At 61.7% G+C, this 27,979-nt stretch overlaps 1 protein-coding gene across 1 annotated transcript; it reads left to right on the plus strand.

The window, feature by feature from the left end:
• The first annotated feature begins 125 nt into the window (after positions 1–125).
• On the plus strand, positions 126–27,631 carry MRC2 (mannose receptor C type 2). The gene is made up of 30 exons (XM_042787471.1): positions 126–250; positions 11,110–11,508; positions 11,785–11,958; positions 12,177–12,341; positions 12,533–12,646; positions 13,409–13,552; positions 14,083–14,271; positions 15,398–15,552; positions 15,818–15,925; positions 18,301–18,416; positions 18,597–18,745; positions 18,868–19,085; positions 19,296–19,438; positions 19,856–19,958; positions 20,081–20,219; positions 20,513–20,548; positions 20,901–21,061; positions 21,342–21,409; positions 21,614–21,714; positions 21,833–21,978; positions 22,372–22,486; positions 22,579–22,742; positions 22,962–23,070; positions 23,521–23,759; positions 23,846–24,014; positions 24,221–24,370; positions 24,627–24,746; positions 25,120–25,299; positions 25,690–25,716; positions 26,223–27,631. Exons 1-30 carry the CDS (start codon positions 160–162, stop codon positions 26,441–26,443), a joined length of 4,413 nt encoding a protein of 1,470 aa, XP_042643405.1. The 5' UTR covers positions 126–159; the 3' UTR covers positions 26,444–27,631.
• The last annotated feature ends 348 nt before the right edge of the window (positions 27,632–27,979 follow it).

Raw genomic sequence — 27,979 nt, forward strand, 5'->3', positions numbered from 1 at the left:
CTCCCTCCCCCCCCCCCCCCCCCTTCTCCCCTCCCTCTCTCTTTTCGGTGTCCCTCCTCCTCCGTCGTCTCCCTCCCTCCCTCCCTGCCCGCCCCTCCGCCGTCCCCCGGCGCGGGAGCAGCGAGGCGCGGAGCGGCGCGGAGCGGGGCAGCGCGGGGCATGGGGCGCGGCTCGGCGGGACCGCGGCCCCTCCGCGCCCCCCTGTGCTGCCTCCTCGGCCTCCAGCTGGTGCTCGGCGCTGCGCACCCAGGTGGGACCGCGGCTCCCTCCTCCTGCCAGACCCCCCCCTTCCTCCCACCGCCCCCGTCCGCGAATTAGTTATTATTGGGGGGGTGGGGGGGTGGCGGCGAGGAGCGAAAACAGCGTGGGGAGGGATGGGGGGACACCCCCCCCCCGGCTCCCGCCCCCCCCCCCCCGCCCGGCTCTGCGGGGCGCTGCCTGGGGAGAGTATTGGGGGGGGGGGGGGGGGAGGGGGGTCGCTTCGCTCCGGCGCGGTTCACACCGCTCCAGTTTATTTTCTCCCGGAATGTTTTATTTGCTTTTATCGCGGTTTGTTTTACTTCATCCTCCCTCGGTCGCGGTTCGTTCCGCCGCGTTTTGTTTTCTCCAGTTTTCGCCGCGTCGTGTTTTCTCCCCGTTCCGCCGCGTTTCCGCTCGCTTTTATTATTTTTAGTTTAACTCCCCGCGCCGTGCGGCCACGCAGCGTCTGGCGAGCCCGGCGGAAACGCTTCCGCGGCCGCGGGGGGGGCGCGGGGGGGCCGGGGGCGGCCGCCGGCCCGCAGCCCCGCTCCGGCCTTTTGTCTCCCCGGGGAGCGCAGTTCGCGGAGGGGGAGGTCGGGAAGGGGCCGAAGTGTTTTGTTGGAGGTTTCTTCCCTCTCCCATCCTGACCCCCGCCCCCCTCCCGGCGTGTTAATCCTATAGAAAAGCTCCCCGCGGGATCGGGGCCCGAGTGGGTATTCACAGATTTCCTTTTCTTTTTTTTCTTTTTTTTTTTTTTTTTGTAACTTCTCACAATAAAGTCAATGGGTTGTATTTTTTTCCCTTTTTTTTTAAACCTTCTGAAGACACCATGTGCCAGATGCCTGAGGCTCCTCGGGACGGCCCCTGGAATTGCCATTTGAGACACTTTTTACCCCAGAATAGTCTCGCACAGAAGCGAGGAACGGCGTTTGTTGCTTACTTGGCTTAAGTTGGCCCTATTGAGAAAACTTTTTTTTTTTTTTTTTAAAAAAAAAAGAGCAAAATTGGCTACTTTTGCCTGAACAATAACAGCCATAAACCCTTGGCCTGTTTTATTAGAGTCCGTTTAACAGATCCAAAGCAGATTTGGAAACAGCAGCACGGGAGGGCACCGCTCCCCTCCTCCCCCCCTGCCCCCCGCAGCCCCCCCGGGGCTGAGCATCCCCAGGGACAGACCCGGGGTTGTGGTCCCTTGGTGCTGCGATGCCACTGGGCCACCATCCTGGGCCACCATCCCGGGCCACCATCCCGGCACACGGCTGGGAGAAACTGCTTGTCTGAGAGCTGGAGAAAGGAGGCGGCGATGGGGAAGAGGACACCCACACCCCCCCCCCCCAGTACCCCGGGGTGTCCCGGAGAGCGGTGCCAGGGTTTGCTGCTGGTTGGGGACATCTCGGCTGAACCCCCCCAACTTCCCGCAGCTGAATTCCTGTTAAACCTCCCCGTAAGGTACCGGAGGGCCGTGGATTCCTCCTTTGGCGGGTTTTAAGGGAGCGACTTGGTTTCAGCGAGGCCGAGCTACCTATAAGGACCGATTCTGGCTGTTTCGTCCTGAAAAATGTCGGTGGGATCCAGGTCTGGCGAGCCCAAGGACAGAGGCAGCTCTGTCCGGGCGGTTCCAGGCGGGAGCGCGGTGGCAGCCGACCCCGCGCCGGGGCAGGGCCAGGAACAAGGCGGCTTTCAGCTGCCTCCAGCCCACGGTGCCGTGCCGGTGGGGGGGGTGCCAGCACCCTCAATTCGAACATCCCACCGCCCCCCATCCCCGCTTTAACACCGCTCTCCCCAGCGCCAGCCCTGGCTCGGACCCAGTGGGCAAAGGGGCTGGCGCCGACGGAGGTGCCGCAGCCGAGGTCCCTCAGCGCCAGGCTGGGCTGGCGGCTCGGCGGGGATCCTCGCTGGGATTTGGGGAGCGGGATGGGGTGACCCCAAGAGTCCCCTGAGCGAGGGGCGTTTGCAAGGACGCTCGCTGCGGGGGCCGGCCCGGCGGGCCGCATCGCTTCCCCCTGGGGAGCTGTCGCTTCCTTGAGGGCTCCGTGCCAAATCCTCGCCTCCGGGACGCCGGTGCGGGGCTTTTGGCAGGAGGTTTGTGGCTCCTCGCTGGGATATCGCCACTGGCTGCCCCAGCTCTGCAGCGTCCGCTGGAGCAACCCCGCGCCCGTCTCCGGGGGGGGAAACTGAGGCAGCAGCTCCCGTCCTGCCGGGGCGGCAGGCAGGACAGGGTCCCCGTGTCGATGCGGGGACGTGGCGCTGACGGGGCTTTGGGTCAGCTGTGACCAGTGCCCAGAGTGGGACCCACGGGTGGGAGCTGCCGCGTCGGCTTGGCGGCGAGGGGAGGGGGCGAGAGGGACCCAGGGAAGAATTTACAGCCCGCAAAACAAACAGCAGCCTCTGCGTGAAGCTCCCTCCACCCCGTTTTCCTCTTTGCGGTGGAAATAGCTCGTTGCACAGCAAATGCAGCTCCAAGAAATTATAACTCGGACTTCTTTGGATTATTTGGGAGCAGGAAAGGGGAACAGAGGTGTTGGCTTTGCTGCTAAGAGCCTGGCAGGGGACGGCCGGGACCTCACCGCCCCGGCAGCCAGCTGGGCGGGATGGGGACGAGGCAGCAGGGCGAGGGATGGCTGCTTGCACAAGAATTACAAGAATGAAAAGCAAAAGAGATTTAGCCTTCCATGCCAAACTATCCCCTTCTCCCAAAGCCGCCCAGAGTAGCGTGGTGGCCCCAGGAGGTTTCCCGTGTGAAGGTGCTGCCCCGGGACACCTTGCCGGCGCACGAGAAGGCATTTTTAGGCGTGAGGTCCTGGTGATAGTTAAAGCCACGTTGCAGTTTTCTCTCTTCGTCTTCATTTCTGGCTGGATTTTGCACCTTTCCCTGCGGGGTAGAGGCACGCTCCTGCCTTCCCTCTTCCTTAAATATTTTCCAGGGAAACTTTTTTTGCCCCCAAATCAAAGCAAATGGCTGCTGAGGGGCTATAATTGCTGTCTGCTAAATCATCTTTTCTGGCTGATAAGTGCGTAGCAGGAGCCTGGCTCCGGTGCCTCGGCGGGTGCTCGGAGAAGGGCAGCGAGGGGCCGGTGCCCACGTCGGCAGCTCGCCCGGCGGTGCGGGTGCGTCGCACCCAGCTCGGCTCCGTGGAGCGCGGCCGATTCTCGGCTGGGGGTGGGAGTGGGAGTGTGCGTGGCAGCCACCCTCGCGGCCCACTCAAGCCCGTCCCGACCCAGCCATTTCCTCGAAAGGTTGTTTAAACAATTTGTAAAATTTTGTTCTTCACGTGCGGCCGAGAAGCAGGATTTTAATTAATTTGAACTGTGCTGAGACCGCGGAGCATCGACATTTTTCTCATTCTTAAGATTGCTGAGAGCCCAAAAGAGACTCACACAGATGCTCTTTTTCTTAAAGAACCCATCTTTAATTAATTAAGGATTAGAAAATGATTAGTGGATTGACTTGCAAATTCTTGGGAGTACTCTTTAGTCTGGGAGCGAAGGTTTGGCTGTTTGCAGGGGGCACAGGGTATTTTTCAAGCCTGATGCCCCTTTCATCCCCATCCTGGCAAGAGCTCAACCCTGTGCTGCACCTCATGCTGTCACAACAGGGACATAAATGGGATTTTCCATGTAAAACAGGGTGTTTGCAGGATAGTGCTGAGACTGAGAATGGAGGGACCGAGCCCTTCCCTTTCTTCTGACCAAATCCAGACACAGCAACTTTGGGCTCTGCAGGAAACGGCCCCATTTATCCCAGTCTTGCCCTTGAGTGCTGGCCGTGAGGCAGGCAAAGAGCACCCGGTGAGAAGAGCTTCATGTTAAACATAATTTTAATAATAATCAAAATAGTTGTGGGACACCAGGGGCTGATCCTTGCTATGTAAATGTGCTTGGTTTTGATGAAATGGAGGATCCCCTGTCCTGAGACACCCATGGCATCGCTCGGGGTGTTAGTATCAGGAGCGGTGCTGGAGAAACAAGGGAGGAGAAATCTCTGGATCTTTTTTCTTTTCTTTTGTGGGGGAGTTTCTTTAGTAGTTTTGAAAAATTTGGTAGTTTTCAGCCAACTATGCTGGAAGCACATCTGTGGGGACACATGTTGGGGCTGTCCCACGTGTCACATCATGCCCCTGGACGTGGACACGAATTTGCTGGCTGGGGGGGGTCTGTGGAGCTGGTGGGTGATGCTTCAGGGTGAGCAAATGGGGGGCAGCCAGACCAGCCGGGGCCAGAGCGGTCCCCCCGGGACACGGCCGAGGCTGCTGCTGCTGCCAGGATTTTGTGGCTGGTGAGAACAGGAATGTGGGACTGGGCACTCGTGGCAATCCTGGCCACCGTGTCCTGGGGGGGGGGGGGGATCCTCTGCCACACCCCACTGTGCTCTCAGTGGGTCCATCGCACTCCTCCATCCCGGCTGGAGCCCTTCGGAAGGCGCTGCCTTCCTCTCCCTGCGCCCCCGGGGAGTCGGCAAACCTGGGATTTCCACCTCTGGATCCACGCGGCCGCTTGCAGGGCTGGAGCCTGGAGCGGGTCTGGAGGAAATTTGGGGAAAATTTACATCCTTCTACCCTTTGCTGGGTTCCGGAGGGCAGATGCTGGGGCTCCTGGCTCCCTTGTCCCCTACCAGGGCGATGGGCACGTCACTTGAGCTGCCCACGGGCAAGCATCCCCCCATGGAATGCATTTATTTGTCTGCGTCCCAGGCAGGGTGCGGTGAGAATGGACTTTTTAATGTCTGCAGAGTGGCTGAAACGCGGTATGTGGACCCACTCCAAAATCTTTACGAGGCAGCAGAGAGTAAGCAGGGTGGTAGGTAGCCTTCATGGTCGCGGCCAAGTAAGGAGCTTGTCTCATACAGCTCCCACCCTATAAACAGCAGCTTCTCCCTGCACTGCTGGGCAAGTCAGGAGGAGTTTCTCGGCTCCAAGTGCAGGTCCTGCTGCTTCATACTCTCAGCCAGGCCACTGGGAGCTTCGCTTTCGTCCCTGTAATGAGATATGCTCCTTATTCCCTGAGGTTTATTTTTCAAAAACAAAACAAAGCAACAACCACCCTCTTTTACTCTGGTGCTTGGCTTGGAGCACCCAGAGCTGCTTCTGGCTGAGTCAGAAGCTCATGGTGTGCCCTGGGGCTGCTGATACTCTCTGCATTTCCTTTCCTTTTATCTTTGTCTTTTAATCTGAAGTTCCTCTTCAAGGGGTTGCATGGAGTTTATTGATGCCCAAGAGGGGCTTGGGGCAGGGGGAGGTAGAGCAGCAGTGCCCTCCCCACAGACCCGGGCTGCTCTCGTACCCCGTGGTCAGTGGCGGTGGGGATGCTCCAGCTCTGCTCTCAGTACCACAGTTCTCTTATCACTGCTTCTCCTTCCCAGCCCTCGGAGGGACACACAGGCTCCTTCCTTGGGCCAAAAATTGCTGCTTTTTATGGCCGTGGCCATGCTATTGCTCTTCTCCACACCGAGACCTTGGGGATGGCATCAGCCACACCTGGATTGACTGATGGGGCCACGGATGCCGGCGGTGGTAACACCGGGCTTCGCTGGGAACTTCTTTCTAGGAAGGGGCTTTTGCTTTACAGGAATATTTCATCCAACAATACGGAATTTAAGATGGAGCTGGGGGCTCTTCTGTGCCCCTGCAGCATCCATCAGTTGAACCAGCCAGGAACAGTGCTGGAGTGCAGCCCTGCACTCCCAAACGTCACTGGAGGGTGAAATTTTGGGATCTTCCTGTGGAGCCTGGTGCATCCCCACCTTGTTTGTTGTGGATGAGCTGCCACTTCCCGCAGCTTTTCTTCCAATGATGTGGTAAGGGTTTCAGAGCCGCTGCTTGCCTTTGGGCAGCAATAATGGGCTGAAAAGCCTGCAGTTTGGAGCAGGTGCCTTGGCACTGCTGTGCCCTCTTTTCCAGTGGTTGAGAGCACCTGAAACTGGGAGGTTCAGGCTGAACAGAGGTTTCTTTATGCGCCATGCGAGTGAAGAGTGGGTTTCTTGCTGCAGGATGTTATGAGTAAAACTTTTGCAAGGGCTCCAAAATCCCAGCAAAGGCGTTTGCTAGCAGGCTTGCTTTCCTTGCATGGGGGTCTGCAGCCCCTGAGGAGCTCCTGGGGTCTTGGAGCCCCGATGGAGCCCGGTTTGCTGCCGTGGCTGGGGCACCATGTCCAATTTGGAGGATTTGCTGCCTTTGCCAGGTGGTTTGGAGCAAACCACCTCCGTGGCTGTGTCTGCAGCACAGAAACCTTCGAGGAGGGGATCGTCCCTGTTGCTCTGTGCATGCTCAGCGTCCCACACAAGTGGGCTTGGGGCTGGGTTTTTCAGGACACTCCAAATAAAGGGTGATCCCAAGCAAGAGCACTGGGCAGGGAGCACCTTCACCAGGGCAGCTGCAGGACAGGGCTGAGCCCCAGAGCTGCGTGAAGGGCTCTGCCATCAAATGGGTGTCACGATGAGCCTCGCAGAGGAGCCAGGGGGGTGGCAGGGGATGTGGCACAGAGCTGGAGTGGCACTGCCACGCTGGGGCTAGCGTTTGCTTTTGGTTGCTGTCGGGCAAAATTGCAGCCAGAGCCCTGGAGCCGCTTCAGCACAGGATAACAGGGACCTGGGTCCCCTCGTAGCTTCTGTCCTCTCTTAAATTTGATCCTGCCGTTGTTGCTGGTGATGGGAGGGTGGCAAATGCAATGGAGTAGGGGTGCTCTGGGTGTCCTGGTGCGGGTGGCCGGGCTGGGATGTGCTCAGGGCGTGTTCTGTGTCTGCCACCACCGACGGCCACCTCTGTCCCCTGGAGCCTCCACCTCTCCGTTGGCCTCTCATCTGGTGCTGCCCACATTCCCCAAAATTGTAGGTTGTGAAGCTTTCCTTATTTGCCATGGGGTGGTAAAGCCATTGTGGGAAGGGTTGAGCTGAGTTCCCTTCAGTTCAGACTTCCTGCTGGCTAAAAACTTGTGCTTTTTAATTAGAAAAAAAGAGCACCTGGAGCCAGGCACGGGGTGTAAAAACTCCCTTGAGGGCTGCCGCAAAGGATCACAGCTCCTCCATCTCCGCAGCGTTCAGCCACCAGTACCAGGGTCAGTTTCTCCCACTGTGCCAGAGCATGAGCATCCCAGTGTTTCCCCCGTGGGAGTGGAGAGTGTTTCTGCGGGCAGAACCAGTCGGTCGCAGCCCCAGTTCCCCACCATCCCCACCATCACGCTGCCTCATACCACCGGCTGGTTTCCACGCTCATACCAGTAAACCAGAGGCAGCATCCAGGTGTCTGTATGGCTGGGAGCAGACAGCATCCTGGCTGAAAAAACGGGTTTTTGCTTTGCTTTCACAGTTCCTCTGCAGAGGAGGAGGAGGGCATGATGGAGCAGAGCTGTGCTGAGCTGGCCCTGCTTGAAAGATACAGGATGCAGGAGGGAGAGGCATGGATAGGGTGTGCGGGCAGCTCCTCTTTGGGGCAGGGAGGAGGCTCTGCCGGCGTTTGCTGTGGTTGGGTTTCTGTCGCTGGAGAGCGGTTGGGGAGCTCTGCCAGCGGGGTTTGGAGTCTGCAGGTGGGTGCAAAAACCCGAGGAGCATCTCTGAGAGAGTCCGCCGTAGCTGTGCCGTGGCTGCGGAGGGCAGTGCGAGAGCAGGGGCCCTGGAAGGGACGGGGACATTCCCAGTCCCACTGGGATGCCTCTCTGGAGCCGCCTCCTGCGAAGGTCGGGTTTGCTCTGTGGGATACTGGCGTGGGAGAAGGGATTCATCGATGCAAACTGGCCCCATCCCGCCCAACTTCACGTCCACCCTGCTCATCGGCAGCCGGGTGGGAGCAGGGAGGGTTCACTCAGGCGCTCGGTTCGGGCGCTGAGCATCGTTGGTGGAGCTGGAGCCGGCCGCAGCCAGGCTGGTGCTGAGCAGCACAGTCCCTGCAGCCGCCTTTCGGAGGGTTCTCCACAAGCGTCAGCCGGGAGAGGGTCGGGCAGAGCCCGGGTTCGGCAGAAATACCGCGCAGGAGAAGGCTGGTGGTCTGCGGGGGAGCTGTTGGCTCCGTAGACATCGAAGCCCGTCGGGCTCGGCCGTGCCAGGGGGGGTTGGGGTCCGGGAGGCTGAAAGCTCTTTTTGGTGCATTGAGGGCCTGTCCAGGCACCGCTGGCGATGTCACAGACACCAGCGGGGGTCGAGTCAGCCCCAAATTCCCTGTAAGTGAAAGAAGAGTGTATTTTGGGTGAAGCACAGCATGTGCCTTTGCTGCCGTGTGGTGGGCTCATGCTGGTCGTCCCCCCTGGCTCCAGCCTTGCTGGGAGCAGCTCCCCGCTGTCGCTGCACAGCGTTTTTTTTTGAAGGGGAGAAGATGGAGGCACTGGGAAGGGGCGAGGGCTGAGCTGGTGCTGAAGCTTTCCCATTGCTGCAGGGCTCAGCAGGGACTGAGGCGGGGGGGGGGACACGTTGGGTGTCCTCTTCTGCCTGCTTCGAGCTAAGGGGCCATGGGCTGAGCTGCTTGCCGTGTGCGGGGGCAGACCAAAACCCTTAGCCTATAATTTACTACCTCCAGCTTTTCTCTTTTTAGAGTAAAATGATATTTTCTGCTTTTCTGGCCCCGGAGCTGCCCTGTCTGGTCTGGGCAGCTTCCTCTGAGCACCGTGCTGCTGCGTGGCTGCCATCGAGCATCGCCCTTGTGTGATGCTGCATGGCCCCGATGTGGTGCTGAGCACCCTGACACCAGCTCCCAGGGCCGGCTTTAGGGCTTTTCCAACATGCTATTAATTTTTTCTTGCAAAGCCAGGTTAGCAGATCAGCAGAGAAGGGTGTCCCGTTGCTGACCCCTGCTGCTAACGGCTGTGACAGTGCTCGTGGTAGAGCAGCTTTTTCTATTCCTAGTACCAAAGGTTTGGTATTTGGCTCCTTTGCGAAGCACTGTGGCGTGAGCCTGTGGCCCAGGGAGGCCTCATCCTGCCCACGTGCTGGTACTTGGGTCGTGGAACTGGTGCTGCAACACCCCAGAAGTGCTTAAAGACCCCTCCATGTCCCTGGGGCCGGAGGTGGGTCACACCACCCCTGCTCTATGTGGGAAGGGGACGGTGACGGGCTGGGTGATGCTGTGGATGATGCTGGCACGGTGAGGCGGGTGTTTGGTGCAGGGACGAGCTGGTCTCCTGATGTCCAGGTCAGGATCAAGCCAGCTCCAGTGGGTGACACACTGGCACCACTTTAAAGGACTTGGGCTTCAGCCAGCCAGAATTGGCCCAGTCTGAATTTTTGCTTATTTTCTTCCTTGCCGTGATTTGAAAAATATTTTCTAAGAAATTGAATGTTTCTTCTTCCAGTCATTGCCTTTCTGTGTTGCACATGTGCAGTCTGCTCCTTGGAGATTGCCATGTAAATGGGCTTCACTTTTGTTTATTTGAGGTCATCAGTGATGTCATCTCTGCTGGGGAACAGGCCTTTTACATCATTTATTTTCTGGAACCAGGGCAATGCTGAAGCTCTGAAATGAAATGGGGGGGGGGGGGTGTCTTTCTTCTTCCATTTCTTTTTTCCTTTCAGAGACAATTCAGGAAAGTTCACTGAGCCAAGATGTTTGTTGCTCGAATGTGCTGGAGCTGCCTGTAACAACATAGCTGGGGCAGGGTGAGGTTGTGGGGGAATAGGAAATTAAAACCTTTTCAGCCCAAAAAATTCATACAATGGCAAAAAACCAAAGCAAACCAGAGCTAAATATAGCGGGGCCCGTGAGTTCGCTTTGACTTCTGGTGAATGCTTGTGGTGGAAAAAAATGGGTCACTTTTAAAACAAACAAACAAAAACCGACAAAAGTCGTCTTGTTGATGTGCTGCTTTGGGCAGCTTTTTGCGGGGGCGTTGGGGCAAGAGGCAGCTGCGCAGAGCTCCGGGGGCGGCTTTTTAGCTTAAAGACATTAATTTGAAGAAGTAAAGTATCTTTTAAAAAAACGACACGTCAGCTGGAGCAACGTGTCCCAGCGTAACGTCTTGGGTTTACTGGTTTATGTGGGTTTTGGGATGGATTCACGTGCTGGGTTGGCCCTTGGTGGTGGTGGGGGGGGGGGTCGGGGGTTTGCCCTGGGGCCGTGGGCTCGGGCTGTCGCAGCAGGCAGGTCCGTGGGACGTGCGTGGGGCTGGGGTTGGGATCAACCTTTCTCCCTTCCGCGCCTGCAGCAGCGCTTTTATCTGCTGGCAGCGATTTCCCTCGCTCTGCTCCCGCCTCCCGACGCCTGCGCTGGGATTTCGGAGGGTCCCGACGCGACATTTCGTCTTTGCTGGGGCTGGGGCCGTGCCCGCGGGAGCCGCGGCTGCGCGCAGGCGTTTTCCATCACGCCCTGTTCGTGCGCTGGGACATCTTCCCCCCAAAGTTCTTGTTTGCTCCGCAGTTTTTTAACAGGTCCCCAAATACACATAAAAATGACGGATGGGCTCTCTATTTCCCTGCTCTGTTTTTCTCTGCCCGGAGCAGATGGCCGGTGCCGAAGCCGTTGGCGTGGGCTCCTCGGCGCCGGCGCGGGGCTGCTCGGGATGCCGGGGCTGGGCGCTGCCAGCGGGAACTTGGTTTTTAAATGGCTCTGCGGATGCTGTGAGAACTCTTTGCGCTGGTTCTGGTGCCCGAAAGATGCTTTGCTGGTGCTTCGTGAGGATGCCACGAGGTTTCAGCCGGCTCTGGGTGCAAACACCCATCCCTATCGCCCTGCCTGGAGCCCGTCACCCCGAGGACGGGCAATGGGGCAAACCCCGGGGTTATTTCTGCAGGGAAGCAATGGTCCCCGGTGTGATGGGCGCACGGGGATGCACCCTGAGATTTAATGTGCATAGAAGGGGAGCCAGGATGCTCTGATCAGGCTGGGGGGAATGTGTGGTATGATGCCGAATCCCCAGCAACGCTTTAACCCTTTCTGCCTGTTTTTTACCCAGACTCCAAAGTCTTCCTCATCTACAACACGGGTGCGCAGGGCTGCCTGGAGACGAAGGACTCGCTGGTGAGACTCGCCAAGGGCTGCAACGCCAGCGCCCCAGCCCAGCAGTGGAAATGGGTCTCGCGAAATCGCCTCTTCAACGTGGGGTCCATGCAGTGCCTGGGGGTGTCGTGGCACGGGGCCAACGCCACAGCGGGGCTGCACCCCTTGGCCACCTACGAGTGCGACCGCGAGTCCGTCAACATGCGCTGGAGCTGCCGCGGCCTCGGGGAGCAGCTCTCCCAGCACCTCGGAGCCCGCCCGGGCAATTCCTCCCTGGACCGGGGTGACCAGGCGCGTGGCTCGCAGTGGAGGACGTACGGCACCGAGGAGGATCTGTGCTCCGTGCCCTACGCTGGTAATGCCTCGTTGGGCGTTAGTATTATCCCGTAACCCAAACCAGCCCCAAAACGCGAGCTGAGGCTGTGGTGCTGCAGCAGTCATGTCCTGCGTGGGGAGCTCGGTCCCAGCTTGCTGGGGCTGCAGAACCAGGCAGGATGAGGGTGATGGGGAGCGGGCAGCCTCCGGGCACCCTGCTAGACCCCACGCCAAGCCAACCTGCACCCCTCACCCCAAACCTCCCTCCAGCCCCCCGTAGATGCAGCCTCAAGCAAGGGCTCCTCTTTTCCTGCAGAGATTTACACCATCCAGGGCAACTCGCACGGGAAGCCGTGCACCATCCCCTTCAAGTATGACAACCAGTGGTTTCACGAGTGCACCAGCACGGGGCGGGAGGATGGCCATCTCTGGTGTGCCACCACCCAGGACTACGGCAAGGACGAGCGATGGGGCTTCTGCCCCATAAAGAGTAAGTGGGGGGGGATGCATCCCACGGGGAAAAGGAAAAATGCTATGTCCATCCTTCCCAGGGGATTTCCTTCCTCTCCCCTTTCTTCCTGCCTTGTCCGTCATCCCGTGAGCAGCGTGCAGTGCCGGAGCATCCCCGCTGGCTTCTCTCTCTGGCTTTTCTGGGTTATTGGGGTCTTTTGGGGCTGTGTTGGGTGCTCACCCTGCTCGTCCCTGCAGGCAATGACTGCGAGACCTTTTGGGACAAGGACCACCTCACCAACAGCTGCTACCAGTTCAACTTCCAGTCGACGCTGTCGTGGCGGGAGGCCTGGAATAGCTGCGAGCAGCAAGGGGCCAACCTGCTCAGCATCACCGAGATCCATGAGCAGACGTACATCAACGGTGAGACATGGTGGCAGCCTGGCTGCACCCCTGTCCTCCTGGCCAGGGGCAGAGCTGGTGACACCATGGCCATTACTGGTACCAGATTGCTCTGCCTGCCCCGGGTGGTTGGTTTGGGGATGGTGACTGGCTGGGTGCTGAGCTGGGGCTTGGGGGGACTGATCCTGCCCCTCTGGCTGCATCGGTCCCAGGGCTGCTGACGGGGTACAGCTCCACACTCTGGATTGGGCTCAATGACCTGGACATCAACGGAGGCTGGCAGTGGTCAGACAACTCACCCCTCAAGTACCTCAACTGGGAGAGTGGTGAGACGGGGCGGGGGGGGGTCACGGTGGTGATGGGGAGGGCTGGGGAACCGCCTGTGACCACCGGAGATGGTCCCAGGGCAGGGGAGGTGGCCCGGGCTGCTGTGGGGTGTCCCAGACTGCCTGGGGATGGAGAGTCCCATGGGGTTGCAGAGCAGCCTGAGACACCCATGGAGCTGTAGCGGGGACACAGGGTGTGGGATGGGGGGGCTGTCCCTCTGCAAGCCCTCAGCAGCCCAGTGGATAACCTGGGTTGAGCTTCCTTGTTTGAAGGGTCATTGCATCCCAGCTTGGTGCTGGAGGAGTGGTCCCCACCTGCGAATGCCCGTCTCTAACCCTTGGGTGCTCAGGGGATAGAAGGACCCATTGTGAGGGCTGCTCTGGTCATGCCCAGTGCCATTGCCCAGAGGCACTCGTGGGGACAGTGATGCCCCAGGAGCAGGTTTGGGGACAGGCAGGAGCAGTTCAGGTCTGGTGCCATGTCCCCCTGGGACTGCCATCCAGCACTTCTAGGTAAAACAGCGATGTCCCAGGTCCTCCTGCATCGAGGCACAATAAATAATCCGCGGTATGCAGGGTCACGTCTTTGTCGTGCAAAATAATGAAATAAATAGGTCTTTACTGGTGTTGGAGCAGGGAGAGCTGCACCTTGCCGGCGCCTGCCCTCGCGCGGTGCCCTGCCCGTGTGGGCAGCGCTGGTGGCTCTGCCCCGGCCCCTCAGCAGCCTGTCCCCCCCCCCCCCCCCCCCATCCCGCTTTTCAGACCAGCCCGACAACCCCAGCGAGGAGAACTGCGGGGTGATCCGCACCGAGTCGTCCGGGGGGTGGCAGAACCGCGACTGCGGCATCGCCCTCCCCTACGTCTGCAAGAAGAAGCCCAACGCCACGGCCGACCCCTTCCTGACGGGTGAGCAGGGGCGTGAGCAGCACTGGGAACCACTAACCCCCCATCCTGGCCGAGCATGCGCCCATCCCAGCACGGTCTGGAGCGGCTCGTGGAGATACCCACGGTGTCCCCAGCTTGCTGGTGCCCTGGATGTGCAGAGCAGTGGTTGAGCTCCCCAGAGTTGCCTCGATTTGGAAAAGGTCCTCCCCGAGGCGTGTCCAGCGCTCAGTGCCATTACAGGTTGGGTGGTAGGGGAGGAATCGAGGGGAGCGGGAGGTCCCCCGTGCTCCCCAGGGGTCAGGGTGCTCTCCGCTCTGCTATCGCTTCTCTGCAAACAAGGGATTTTGGTTTGTCCCCGGAGCTGTAAAGCCACCTCTGCCTGCACCTTGCTGTTGCGTGTTACGTTTTGGCCATGGCCTTCCCATCCCCACTTTGGCTTGGTCTCCTGAGCACCCCGTGGGACTGTGGTCCCGTCCCCGTGGTCCCCTCCCTGCCAAGGACGGGGTTGGAGAGCGGGACAGGAGCCCTCAGGCTGCTTTGTGTCCTGCCAGACTCGTGGTCGGAGGTGAAGGTGGACTGCGAGCCCAGCTGGCAGCCCTTCCAGTCCAACTGCTACCGTCTGGTGGGAGAGAAGAAGAGCTGGCAGGAGGCAAAGAAGACCTGCCTGCGGAGCGGGGGGGACCTGGTCAGCATCCACACCCTCTCCGAGCTGGAGTTCGTCACCAAGCAGATCAAGCAAGGTAAGGGGGAGCCCACTGTGTCAGCACCACCCTTCCTATCCCGTTTTGGGGTCCGGGGAAGGGTCACTTCTGCGTGATGGAGGCTGCGAAGTTGAATTAATTTGTGGCTGTGAAGGGAGTGGAGGCCCCAGGCTGGGAGGTGATGTGTTGCTTGGAGGAGCCCGTGCCCCCGGGTGCGTCGTCCATCCCGCAAATGTAAAAGGTGTTCCCGGGAGCCTGCAGTGCCGAGGAGGAAAATAGGCAGCCGCAGCTGGGAATGGCACTAGTCCCAGTTGGTTAATGGGGAAAAAGATGGGAAAAAAAAAGTCCTGCTGGGCTTGCTAGAGGAAGCTGCACCTTTTACTGCTAAATCTGCCCAGGGCACGAGTGTCCCCTGCAGCAGGTCAAGAGAAGGGGGCACGCCTGCCTGCAGCACCCCAGGTTTCCCTTCCCAGTTCTGGCCTCACCCCGGTGTAATGGGGGTTGAAGTTTCCCATATTGGGATGTGTCGGAGCTGGGATGGTACTTGGGAATTTTCAGCTCAAGCAATCACATGGTGATACAGGGAAGACCTCACTTGTGCCACCCCTCGTTAGGGTCACCCACGGTTCGGGTTTTGCTGTTCCCCCCACCCGCAGCCCGGCCCTGCGCTGCGGGGGGAGAGCCTGCCAGCCAAACCCGCTGCGGGGCTGTCGGGGGACCCAGGCTTCAGTGGGGACTGGGGAGGGTCTGGGGGCCGAAGGGGTTAATGCCAAGGAAGGCAGGAGCTATAGAAGGGTGGAGGAAGGAGTGGGACCTGCAGGAAGACTGGGAGCAGACTGGGATGGGATGGGGTGGGATGGTTGAAAACGATGAGCACACTGGACCTGAGCCCTTGGGTCTGGACTTTTACCATTCTGCTGCTGCCAGCACCTTGAAAACTGCTGGCAAATGTCCCCGTGTTTCCCCCTCTGTGGGTCCAACCTTGCAGGCAGGAGGTGCCACGCCCTGGTCACGCCCTGCCACGCCCACTCCTGCCCACTGGCCCCGCTGGGGTGAGGGGCTGGGCCCTGCAGTGGGGTTGCGGCCAGTGCTTTGCACAGTCCCGTCATGGGGGGCTCGCGTTAGCCGGGGGGGTTTCACCCCCCCAACCCTCCTGTCTCGGCAGACGTGGAGGAGCTCTGGATTGGCCTGAATGACCTCAAGCTGCAGATGAACTTTGAGTGGTCGGATGGGACGCCCGTGAGGTTCACGTACTGGCACCCCTTCGAGCCCAACAACTTCCGCGACAGCCTGGAAGACTGTGTGACCATCTGGGGACCGGTGAGAGCCCGGGGGTTCATCCTGCACCTCCCCACAGAGCGCTGCAGCATCCTCATGGCCGGGGCAGGGATGCCTCGGGGAGCATCTCCGGCTGGGATTCAGCCTGGCTCATCCCAGCTGTTGGGATGGGAGGGATCCAGCACAGCATCCGTGGGGATTTGATGTAGGGAGGGCAAGTCTGTGGACCCAAGGTGGGGATGCATGAGCTGGGAGATGCCCCAGGCTGTTGAATAAACTCAATCCTGCTCTTGCCCCTGCTGTGCAGGAAGGGAGGTGGAATGACAGCCCGTGCAACCAGACCCTGCCATCCATCTGCAAAAAACCCGGCTGGGTGAGCCAGGAGAAGGAGGAGGATGACCACGGGTGCCGAAAGGTGAGGGAGACCTGGGGTGGGAGGTGCCTCTGGCTGCTCCATGGCTCTGCGTGATGCTTGGCCCTTTGGGGTTACAGGGGACCTCTCCCCAAAACCATTTCAGGGAGCCCCGACAGGCAGCACCCAGAGCTGCGGGTGGGTGCCTGGGGGCTGCCGAGCCCCTCGCTTCTGCGGTTACATGAGGCCATGGGAAGAAACTGGAACAAAATGCATGTCCCCGTCATCCAAGATCCTCCCCCTTGGGCCGGCTTGGTTGCCAACAGAGACGTTCATTTTTTTTTTTTTTTTTTTTTCTCCCCTTTGTCTCTGTCTGTGCCAAAACACGGCAGCAAAGCTGCTCCACGTGGGAGCCCAGTGGGACGGAGGCGGCTGCCGGCCCTGTGCCTCGGCACGATGGCTGGCTGCCTTCTCTGGGCAGGATACGGGTGTTTTGGGGACACAGCCACCAAACTGGCAGGTTCTCACTCAGACCACACTCTGCCTCAGTTTCCCCGGCTGTTGAGTGGGGCTGAGGCCGCCCCATTCCCACGCTTGCTGGGAAGTTGCTTTTGTGCCTCTTTGCAAAGTCTTCGAGGGGGGAGCCTGGCATTGCCGCCGCTCTTGAACATCTCCCAGCGTTTCAAAGCAAGCCAGCGCACACGCTCGCGCTCGGACTAGCAAGCAGCCCCTCCGGGCCGGCTCCCAGAGGTGCCGCCGGGCTCCTCCCAGGTCTTCACCCTGTGGCAGCAGAGACAAACGCCAGCAGGCACTTGGCTCGGGGGCGTGACGCGGCAGCGGGGCGAGCTGGCATGCCAGGCCAGAGTCGGGGGGCTGCCAGCTGGAGCCAGGGGAGCCCCAGTGTCGGCAGTCGCTGGGGACAAGGCGCTTGGTGGCAATGGGCCACTGCCACCCTGCCTGCTGGTCCCCGCAGCAGTCCTGAGGACTAATAGGATATCCCCACGCAAATTTTAACTCTCTCCTGCCTCTCCAGCTACAGTCTTACCCTGGCCCTGGGTGCCCAGCAGAGATTCACCTCCTGGGAAACAAACTGGGAGTGATAAATGAACCGAGAAAACACTTTTCCCCATCCTTCCTTTCCCTCCTCATCCTCACCTGGGCCATTTGCCACCCAGATGTAGAGGCTCATGTTAAGGAGGCGGCATGTTGCTCCAAGGATCAGCCCTGGTCTTCTCCGGCCACCGTGCTGTTTTTTCCTTTGTGACTTTGCTGTTTTTTCTCCCCCTTCACAAACCCCCTTTATTTTTGTAACAGCCTTGAAGGAAGCCATGGGGGCTGGAGGTTTGGGCAATGGGAAGGGCAGAGCCAGAGAGGGATGCGGGGGCTCACTGGGATTGGGAGCTGGAGGCAGCAGTTGGGGTTGTCGGTCCCATCCTGTCCCCTTTTTGGATCACAGGAGCTTGTTGTGGTGCTCAGTGCATGGGAGACCACCCGTGTGGTTTTAGTGGTGCTGAGGCCCAGGGCTGGTTGGGGACCCTTCGGGGGATATCGGTGGCCTGCACCGGGCCCCTTTCTCAGCTGCTCAGGGGTGTCCATGCTGTTCCCAGCAGGACCCAGTGGGTCCACACCTGGGTTTGCTGACTTTGGGGAAAGGCTGCAGGAGCAGGAACCTGGGGAGAAAAACAGGATTTGGGGCCATTTTCCTCTTGGTCTCCCAAAACTCCCCTCCCGCTTCCCTCCCCACCGTGCTGGTGATGCTGCAGGTGGCATGTGTCCCCCACTGTCCTTCCAATGCCCAGGGGACCCAGGGGTAAAACCTCTGTGATGCTTCCTGCCGTGCCGAGGGTTCCCTGAACCTGGGGCTACTTGCCTCCCCAGCCGAGCCCTTTCACCTTCCAACCCCAGCTTCACATGCGTGTCCCCTCTCACGGGTGAGCCCCCCACGTCCCTCCCCACGCGGCCACCGCTGCTGCCAGCCCCGGGGCCGCCCCACTCCCTGCTCTGGCAGAAAACAGGCGCTATTGTGTCTCCGGCCCCGGAGCGGCTCCAACATCAACAAGGCGGGGGGATTAAAGCGGGCTGCGGTGGGACTCGCTCTGGATTTGGCCCCGCGGCGTATAGAGGAGGATTGTGTTCCCCTCCCCACGCCCCGGCCAGGGCTGGACGTTGGCAGGGGAGAGCCGTTTCCCTGGCTTTGAAGCTGCCTGGGTGTTTGTTTTCCTTGCAGCCACGTCCTCTGGGGCCGGGGGCTTGTTAGAGCTCAAAGCTGAGCGGGGTCAAGCTGGGGCGGCCGGGGACAGGGAGACCTCCCAGGAGAAGGCAGAGATGGTGGCAGGGGATGTGGGACGTTGCTTTCACCCCTCCCTGGGGTTTGCTCCCATCCTTCTGGGGAGGGCTGGGGTGAGCGGTGGCGGATGTCCCCTGTCACCCGTCCCCAGGGCTGGAAGTGGCACAGCCCCTCCTGCTTCTGGCTGGGGGAGGACCGCGTCCCCTACAGCGACGCCCGCAAGACGTGCTCCGACTACGGCTCCACGCTGGTCACCATCACCAACAGGTGAGTGTCACGCCGGGTGGTGCTGGGTTTGCCCCAAAACGAGAGCCACCCCCTCCCCCCCCCCCCCCACCCCGAGGTGGGGGGTGACCCGACAGCGGGGCTGTGGGTCCCAGGGCTGGAGCACCGCGGGCTGCTTGGCAGCGCAGCTCGCAGCATCGCCCGCTCTCACCGCCCCTCCAGGTTCGAGCAGGCGTACGTCAGCAGCCTCATCTACAGCTGGGACGGGGAGTATTTTTGGACAGCTCTGCAGGACATCAACGAGACAGGCGCTTTCCGCTGGCTGAGCGGCGATGAGGTTATGTACACCCACTGGAACCGCGACCAGCCCGGTAAGAGGGCGGCGGCGGGTGGGATGGGGACGTCCCCTCCGCGCAGGGTGGGTGCTGGCTCTGCTGCCCGGCACCATCCGACCCTAAGGCTGGCGTCCTCCCCGCTCCCGTGAGCGCTCCAGGTTACAACAAGGGCGGCTGCGTGGCCCTGGCCACCGGCAGCTCCATGGGGCTGTGGGAGGTGAAGAACTGCAGCACCTTCAAGGCCAAGTACATCTGCCGGCAGAACCTGGGCACCCCGGTGAACCCCGAGCTGCCCGGTCCCTACCCCACGCCCAGCCTCACCGCTGCCTGCCCCCCGGGTTGGAGCTCCGACTCCAAGCTCCGTCACTGCTACAAGGTGAGGGGTGTTTGGGGGGGCTTGCCCTGGCCATTGTGAGGGGTGCTTGTGCCTCCCCACTGGTGCAGGGCGGGGTGAAGGAGCGTGTTTGGTGCTTGCAAAGGGCAGCACCGGACCCCACAATCCTGGTTCAGGCTGAGCGGTGGGGACGATGCTCTGCCCCCTCTCCCGGTGCTGAGCCCCCTCTGCTGCCGGTTCCTCCTTCCCCAGGTGTTCAGCTTTGAAAAACTGCAAGAGAAGAAGACGTGGATTGTGGCGCAGGAGTTTTGCCGGGAGCTGGGGGCCCAGCTGCTCAGCCTGGGCAGCTATGAGGAGGAGCATTTCATCGCCAACACCCTCAACAAGATTTTTGGGTGAGAGGCTGGCTGCGCCGGTGCGTCAGGCTGCCCGAGTGTGCTTGGCATGAGCCTGCACCCCTCCCCGTGTGCTCTGGCACCCGTGGCTGGGTGGACGGGGCACGGACGTGGCTCTCTGAGCACAGACTTGTGTGCAGAGGGTGCATCAGTTGATGTGGCTCCACCGAAGAGGGGATGGGGGAGAAGTGCAGGAAATTCTGTGTAATTTGGGGGTGGAGCTTGGATTTAAAACTCCTTCAGCCCTGAGTCGGCGTGCCTGTTATCTGAGCTCCTGCCTTTGGGTGTTGCAGGGACAGCAGGCTTTGAAAACAGACAAATAAAAGCCGGATTATAAATATGTATTTGTATAGAAATATAAAAGCCTCTGTTTTGGAAGGGGGTGGTGTTCTCACCCTTCCCCCTGGCTCCCTGCAGGGAGTCGGAGCCGGACCTCCACGAGCAGCACTGGTTCTGGATCGGCCTGAACCGGCGGGACCCGGCGGGGGACAGGAGCTGGAGGTGGAGCGACGGGCTGGGGGTGAGTCTGGGGGCAGGGGGGGGGTCGGCGAGACGACTCCAGTTGGCATTGGAGGTGCAGGTGGGGCAAACCCAGCGCTGGTGGAAATGCCCAACACCGCCCCCGTCTCTCTCAACCCCCAGTTTTTCTACCGCAACTTTGACCGCAGTAACTACGACGACGATGACATCCGGACCTGCGCGGTGCTGGACCTGGCCTCCCTGCAGTGGATGCCGATGCAGTGCGAAGCCCAGCTGGACTGGATCTGCAAACTGCCCAAAGGTACCCGCCAAAGAGGCCCCCCAAGCCCTTCAGCTCTGAGTAACCTGGCAGAGGATGGGCTGCGGGATGGCAGAGCGGGTGCAAGGGGCACCCTCTGTCACCTCCCTTCCGAAAGTTGCGCTTTTACGGGAAGATGGATCCTAATTCAGGGGCTGGGAGAGATGCTGTCCATCACAGGGGGGATTCGGGAGGGTGTCTCGCCCTGGGAGCCCGTGGGCAGTTTGCAGGCAAGCGTCAGTGGGAGCATCCCAGCCTCACATCCCGCCGACAACCTCTCCTTGCCCTTCTGCCAGGTGCCGACGTGAAGGAGCCGGAGATCACGACCCAAGGTGCCTCGGCCACGGCCGTGTGTCCGTTTGGTGTAGACTGTCCTCCCCGAGCATCTGCCACCCTGTCACATGCACGAGCGAGGCGCGGTCCCCAAGGGACATCCCTGCAGCGTTATCTGGAAAACAGATCCTGTGCAGGGCCGTAGGAGGGAGGGCAACCCGGGCATCCTGCTGCTCCTTGCTGCACAGCATGGCTGCAGGGACCGGGCAGGATCAAGCCCCTCAGCTGCAGGAGAGGGGCAGAAGCAAAGCAGCCCAACCCACGGGGGACCGAGGGACAGGGTGGTGGGTGCCGGTGGCGGCGGTGGGGGGGGTGGCACAGCCACGACGTGACACCGGTCCCTGCCTGCAGGCAGCAAAGAGTGGGTGAAGTACCAGGAGGCCGAGTACAAGTTCTTCGAGCACCACTCGACGTGGGTGCAGGCGCAGCGCATCTGCAGCTGGTTCCAGGCGGAGCTGACGTCCGTGCACGGCGAGGCCGAGCTGCGCTTCCTGGGCCAGAACCTGAAGAAGGTACCAGGGCGATGGGGACCCCCCCGGGCCGCTCCCTTTCTGGCTTCTTTCATCCTTTGCTGGAGGGACGTTATTTGGGGACAGCCAGGCTCGGCTGGGGTCATGGTGGGGTTTGGGTAGTGGCGGCGGGTCCCGGTGCCTGGGTGTGTGGTCAGGGCTCAGGAAGGTGGTGCCTTTTGCCATGGTACAAGCTGCAAGGGGGGTGCCCGGGATGGCTGCGGTTGTCCCCAAGGACAGCCAGTCCCTGCAGGGCACTGACCTGTCCCCTCCGGGCGCGCAGTTCTCCAGGGGCCAGGAGCAGCACTGGTGGATCGGGCTGCACACCTACGAGAACGACGGGAGGTTCAAGTAAGTCAGAGACAGAGCCACCGCGTCCCTGCACGTCCCCATGCCACCGTCCCCAGCTCTCAGAGCACCGTGGCTCATCCCGGGGTGCTGGGACGGAGGTTCCTCACGCAAGAGAGGGCAGTGGTGGGGCATGCTCCCAGTAAGGACCTGCAGCTGGTCCCGTTCACCGGCTCAGCCTCGTGCTCCTGCCCGTGCCTTTCCCAGGTGGTCCGACGGATCCCTCCTCAACTTTGTCTCCTGGGCGCCGGGCAAGCCCCGGCCCATCAACAAGGACAAGAAGTGCGTGTACATGACGGCGAGCAGAGGTGAGGGGCAGGATCCGGCCGTGCTGGGCCTCGGGAGGGGCTGGGGCCGCAGGCTGAGCACCCCCAACCCCACCCCAATGCGGCGGCGGAGTCATGCCTGGCTTGTCCCTCCCCGCAGAGGACTGGGGGGACCAGAAGTGCATGACGGCCCTGCCCTACATCTGCAAGCGGAGCAACGGGACGGCCGTGAAGCCTTCCCTCCCGCCGCTGCCCGCCCCGGCGAGCGGGGGCTGTCCCCGCGGCTGGTTTCCCTTCCTCAGCAAGGTACGGCAGGACGGAGAGGGGACGGCCACCTCCTGGCTTTCCGCCGGCCCCGCCGAGGCTGAGAAATGGCAGAGCGGAGAGGGGCACGGGCACGTCTTTTTGGGGGGGGATTGCTGGGGGGTGCATGCAGGGGGTGCGGGGTGCAGGTGCAGAGGTGGGTGCTGGGGGTGCACGCACACGGATGCGAGGAGAGAGGTGCACTGGGGGGTGGGGGTGCAGCAGAGGTTGGGGGGGGTCGGCATGCACGAGGGTGCAAAAGGGGGAACCGTTGGGGCAGAACGGGGCTGTGGAGGGTGGTTGGGTGGGGAGGGTGCAGGGCTCAGGGCGGGGGGGGGGGGGGGGGCTGGGGGTGGCTGCACCCCCTGGACCATCCTGTGCCCCCGGCCCGTGCAGTGTTTCAGCTTCAACGGCCACGACAAAGCTGAGATAGTGAAGTGGCCCGAGGCGAAGCAGGCGTGCGAGAGCCAGGGCGCTGTGCTGGCCACCATCGCCAGCCCCCTGGAGCAGGGTATGTGTGTGTGTCCCCCCTCCAGCTCCCCCCGGCCCCACTGCTGGGGACCTGCCGGGGGTGGACCTCAGCACCGCGCTCCTTCCTTGCAGCTTTCATCACCTCCATGCTGCCCAACATCTCCTTCGACCTCTGGATCGGCCTCCACGACGCCCAGAGGGAGTTCCAGTGGGTGGAGGGCGAGCCGCTGCGGCACGTGAGCTGGGCGCCCGGCGAGCCCTCGGGCTGCGGCGCCTCCAGCCCCCGCGACAAGCCGGTGGGTGAGACACCCCCGCCCCCCCCAATAGCATCCCCCATCCCCTGGGAAGGTCTCAGCGCCGTGTCCCACCGTCAGGATGGGAGGTTTTAGCCTGCCGGGGTGGCTCTGGGAGGGCAGAGCGGGATACGGCCCTGCAGGGTTGGGCGGGGGGTCCCTGGCGTGGGGGTGTCTGCGGGGGTGGGATGGCCATGCTGACCCTGCGGCTTGGCTGCGCAGACCAACTGCGTGGTGGTGTGGCACGGCTCGCCCCCCCACTTCACGGGACGCTGGGACGACCGGAGCTGCCTGGAGGAGAAGCACGGCTACATCTGCCAGCGGAGCATCGGTAGGAGGGGGACGAGGGGGACAGCCCCCGCTCGCTGGGGACCTGCCACCCCCACCTCGCTGACCCATGCTGGGGTGGGGCTGGAGCTGGGGAGCTCGGGGCGATGGGCTCAGCGTGGGGGGAGCTCAGGGTGCAACAGGCTTGACTTGGTGGGGGGGGTGGGGGGGGGTCGTTTGTCCCTGGTCCCAGCCGTTTTTTGGGGTAACCCCAAACCTGTGCGCACCAGCCTGGCTTGGCGTCTTCCACAGGGACGTGCGCCCTAATGGACAGCTCCGAGGGGGGGGTGTCACCGGGGTGTCACTGCTCGTCACCCCTGGGGACGTGGCCTCTCCGCCCTCCCAGGACACCCTGGCTTGGTGGGGGGATGGATGAGGGGGGGGGGGGGTGCCCCACCGCTGGGATGCAGGAGTGTCCTCTGTGCCCTCTGACCGTGTCTCTTTGCTCCCCCAGACCCGTCCCTGAGCCCCGCGCGGACGCCGTACCCCCCCTCGCCCACCGGCACCCTCTTTTACCACAACAGCACTTACCGCATCCTGCAGAAACCCCTCAGGTGGCACGAGGCCCTGCTGCTCTGCGAGACCCTCAACGCCACCCTGGCCACCATCCCCGACCCCTACAGCCAAGCTTTCCTCACCCAGGCCGTCAGCAGCCTGCGGGCTCCGCTCTGGATCGGGTTGGCCAACGACGAGGTGAGGGAAGGGAGCAGACACCTGGGGTGAGGGTCCCCAGGGCATCACGACAGCCCCCAAAGCTTCTCCTCCCCTTGGTTCTCCAGGGAGGCCGGAGCTACTCCTGGTTGACGGAGGAGAACCTCTTCTACGCCAACTGGCAGGACGGGGAGCCCCAGCAGGTCACCGGCTGCTCCTACATGGACGCCGACGGGAGCTGGCGCACGGCCGGCTGTGACACCAAGCTGCAGGGTGGCATCTGCCAGCTCCGAGGAGGTGCTGCCCGGGTCGGGGGGCACGGGGGGCTCGGCGTGGGGTGGACCGTGTGGGGGGAGCGACCGAGGGTTGGAGGTGGCATCCCACCAGGGACCTTCTGCAGCTCGGTGCGCGTCCTTGAGGGGTTGGGTGCCCCAACGCGCTGTGGGACCCTGACACCCTCTGCCCCTCCGCCCACCCCCGCCAATGCACCGTGTGCTCCCCAGGTGCCCCCCGCACACACAAGTGGAGCTACAGCGGCAGCTGTCCCAAATCTTTGGAGGATTCATCCTGGATCCCCTTCCGGGACCACTGCTACACCTTCCACATGGAGATCACCCTGGGGCAGAAGGATGCCATGAGGAGGTGCCAGAAAGGTATTGGGGGGGCTGTGGTGGCGGAGGGGTGTTACACACCCTTGGAAATCAAAGAGGGTAGGGTCCCTTGAATGAGACCTCTGTCAATGTGCCAGTGTTCAGCCTTGGGCATTCTCTCCTCCTTGCTGTTACGTTAGGGTTCCCCAGCTACTATGTGGTTCACGGATGTTCCTCAGCTTTGTCCTCTCAGGCACCGCTGCTCCCAGGCTCCATCCTCTGAGGTCTGGGCTCTTCCCTGACACTCTTTCCTCTGCAGTTGGCGGCACGGTGTTGTCCATCCAGGACGAGATGGAGAACGTCTTCGTGTGGGAGCATCTCCAGGCGTACGAGGGCCCATCCAAAGGTGCCTGGCTGGGCATGACCTTCAACCCCAAAGGTACGAGAAAAGAGTGAGGTTTTAGATATTCCCCCAGGCACCACCATGAATTCCCACCAGGTGTGTGCTGAGCAGAGGAAGCCCTTGGTGGTGGCACCAGTGGGAGGGGGGTTATACCATGGTGTGACCAGGAGCCCCAGTGCCTCAGGCCATGCTGGATGTGCCGTGTGTGTCCTCTGGCTTGGTGGGATGGGAGTGGTGCTTTGCAGCCCAGAGCCTCCTCCAAGCCACTGGAGCCTGCAGGTTCAGGAGGGCGGCCTGCAGCCCCTGCTCCTCCCCATCACCCCATCACCCTTCCCTGTGCTTTCTGAACTGGGGCAGAGATGGGAGTGTCCCCTTCAGCCTCCCCAGACCTAATTCTTCCATTTCCCAGGTGGCACCTTGGTTTGGCATGACAACACCGCCGTGAACTACTCCAACTGGGGCCAGCACGACACGGGGCCCAGCATGCTCAGCCAGAACAGCTGCTACTGGATCCAGAGCAGCAACGGCGTGTGGCGCCTGGGCTCCTGCACCAACGTCACCATGGGGGTCATCTGCAAGATCCCCCGAGGTAGGGACCCCCCCCTTGCTGCCCGAGGCGCCTGGGCTGATGTGGGCTGAGCTGGGGGTCCGGGCAGGGTGCTGCAGGGCAGAGCTGTGTCCCACTGGCAGCATCAGCCGTGCGTTTTGGGCAATTCCAGCGTAGGGGGGGTTGTTGTAGATGGTACTGGGGTCTGTAGGTCCCCACTGGGCTCGGTGGTGGGCTGTGCATGTCTCGGTGGTGGAGTCAGCGCCTCAGGGGGATGGAGCAGAACTGGAGGACCCCCGCAGCTGAGCATCACCCAGCGTCTGCGTGGTGCGGCGCTGGGAGCAGTGGAGGGTGTGGGGCTGGTGGTGCCGGTGCTGGGAATAGGGGAGGGTGCCGTGGCCACGCACTCATCTGTCTGTGTTGCCATTGCAGTGGAGGAGAGCAGCTTTTCCAGGGCAGGTGAGTGGCACCATCGGCCTGGGCACAGTACTGGGACCAGGAACGGGTGCTGGGGGACTGTGCTGCAGCCCAGCTTGTATTAATAACCAAATAAATGGTGTTTATGGGTAGGAAATCCCGTTCCCAGGTGGCTTTAGCCCAGGGTTGGGACTCCCCAGCGGCAGGAGCCATCCCCCATGGAGGAGTGTGTCCGGCCAGCCCCTTGCTGGGCTCTCCTGCCCTTGCCCACGCTGCCTGGCCAGGCTGGGGGATGGACACCACATCTGCTGGTGGGATCCCAAAAATCCAGCCCTGGCAGCTGCCAGATGTTCCCACACATCAAGAGTGACCCAGAGAGGCTCTGCCCAGGCCCGGGAGCTCTGCCACGGGCGTTGTCCCCAAAATACCAAAGCAGGCTCCAGTCCTGCCCCTCTCTGCCCCAGAGCCCCCAGTCCACCGGGAAGAGCCACCAGCCGAAGCTGGAGATGGCAGGGCTGCCTTTCAGGGGCTTTTCCTCCTCCCCGCAGCTCTGCCGGAGAACACGACGGCCATCGCGGTGGTGGTGCTGTCGACGCTGGCGCTGTGCGCCATGCTGGGGGTCGCCGTCTACCTGTACAAGCGTCGGCGGAGCGCGGAGCGGGGCGCCTTCGAGAGCGCCCGCTACAGCCGCACCACCTCCAACCCCAGCGAATCCGCCGAGAAGAACATCCTGGTGTCGGACATGGAGATGAACGAGCAGCAAGACTGACGGCAGGGGGGACGCTGGGGCCGGGGACCTGGGGAGGGGGGAGGACGGGGAGCATCACACGGGCTGTCCCCACGGCGCACGGGGCAGGGGAGGCAGCGGGACCGTTGCAGCGGGGCAGGGAGAGGGGCTGGGGTCGGGGTTGGGGTCCCGCCAGGCGGGTGAGCAGAGGGAGCTGGGGTCCCTCCTGCCCCACAGGTCCCTGCCGCCACCTCCAGGCTTGTCCCCAGCTGCCGGGAGTTTGCCTGCAGCAGCCACGGAGGCAGTTTCAGGGCTAAAAAGTTAGGAGGAAAGTTGCCCCCCCGCCCCAGTTCAAGAGCTTTTCGGCGGCGTGAACAGGCTCCGAGACACCTTCCCCTTGGGAGAAGGCAAGCGGGGGGTGTTCAGGGCCCTGCAGCAGGCTCGTTCCCCCCCCCAGGAACCGAGCTGGTGTCCGAGAAGACATCCTCCTGGGCAAGAGGTCTCTAAAGCCGATCTACCTCCCCTCCGTGCCCAGCGGCGAGGGTCCTGCCAGCCCCCCCGTCCCCACCACCGTGCCGCTCCTCTCCCCCTCCTCGGCCTCGTCCCCCACCTCCGGCAGAAAGCAGCGGAGATGCCGTCGCAGCCATCCGAGCGTGGACCCCCCACCCCGGCATCGGCGAGGGGATCCCCTCTCCTCCCTGGCACATCCCTCGGGCTGCGTCCAGCCCCGGCGAGGCTGCGGCTGCTCCCCCCCTCCCCTCCCCGGGCCGACAGCCAGAGCCTGCCCCGCTTTCTGTTTTCTTTGGTGCGCGTCCCCCCCCCCCCCCCCAAATAACTGCACGGGATAGCACCGGAGCAAACCGCTGGCCAGGCCCCTCTCGGGCAGGAGCATCCCCGGCACCCCGGGCTCTGCGGGAGGAGCTGGGTGCTGGGCGCAAGGTGCTGCCGGGGAGCCAGGACCACCCTCTGCCCCTTGCCTGGCAGGATTGGCACAAGGGGCTGGGGTCACTTGCCGCTGGTTGCCTTGCTCGGGCCAGAAGAACGAGCATCAGGGCTGTAGGGTGGGGAGCAATTTGGAAGCTTTGGTGGTTATTTTGAAAGTTTGGTGGTTCTTTTTTTTTTTTTTTTTTTTTTTTTTTTTTTTTTTTGTTGTTGATGTTGTTAAGGAAACGATAGCTTTTTTGCTATACTGTATTGAGTGCGTGCTGAATATATACGTTCTTTCACACAGCTGGCTGGGGTGTTTGTGGTTGCCTGTTTTCCATGTAGGATGTAGCAGAGGAGGAGGAGGAGGAGGAAGGTGGTGCGGGGCTAAGCCCCAGCCTGGCTTTTGAGCTGTGCAGGAAGGAGCTGGGGTGCCCCAGGGCCAAGCCATCCTCCTCCTTCAGCTGCCTGCAGCAGCATCCCCAGTGCCAGGCTGGGGACAGAGGATGCCTGGGGACAGCGAGAGATGTCCGGGCCCTGAGGGGGGTTCCCTGCTGGGAATGGGACCCAAAGAGCCCCTTAGACCTCTGAAGTGGGGTGGCCCAGCCCCTACGAGAGACATTGCGTTTAGCCCTCTGCCTCCGAGGCTCAAGC

Source organism: Tyto alba, unplaced genomic scaffold (genome assembly GCF_018691265.1).
Source record: "Tyto alba isolate M040663 unplaced genomic scaffold, T.alba_DEE_v4.0 Super-Scaffold_12, whole genome shotgun sequence".
Classification (NCBI taxonomy): Eukaryota; Metazoa; Chordata; class Aves; order Strigiformes; family Tytonidae; genus Tyto; species Tyto alba.

What these genes read in the sequence shown, in the direction of transcription:
- MRC2 (XM_042787471.1), top strand. Translation starts at nt 160, where the DNA reads ATGGGGCGCGGCTCGGCGGGACCGCGGCCCCTCCGCGCCCCCCTGTGC. An exon ending in GGTGGAGCGACGGGCTGGGG is followed by an intron (nt 19,959 to 20,080) that starts GTGAGTCTGGGG and finishes CTCAACCCCCAG; the next exon opens with TTTTTCTACCGCAACTTTGA. An exon ending in GAGAACGACGGGAGGTTCAA is followed by an intron (nt 21,410 to 21,613) that starts GTAAGTCAGAGA and finishes TGCCTTTCCCAG; the next exon opens with GTGGTCCGACGGATCCCTCC.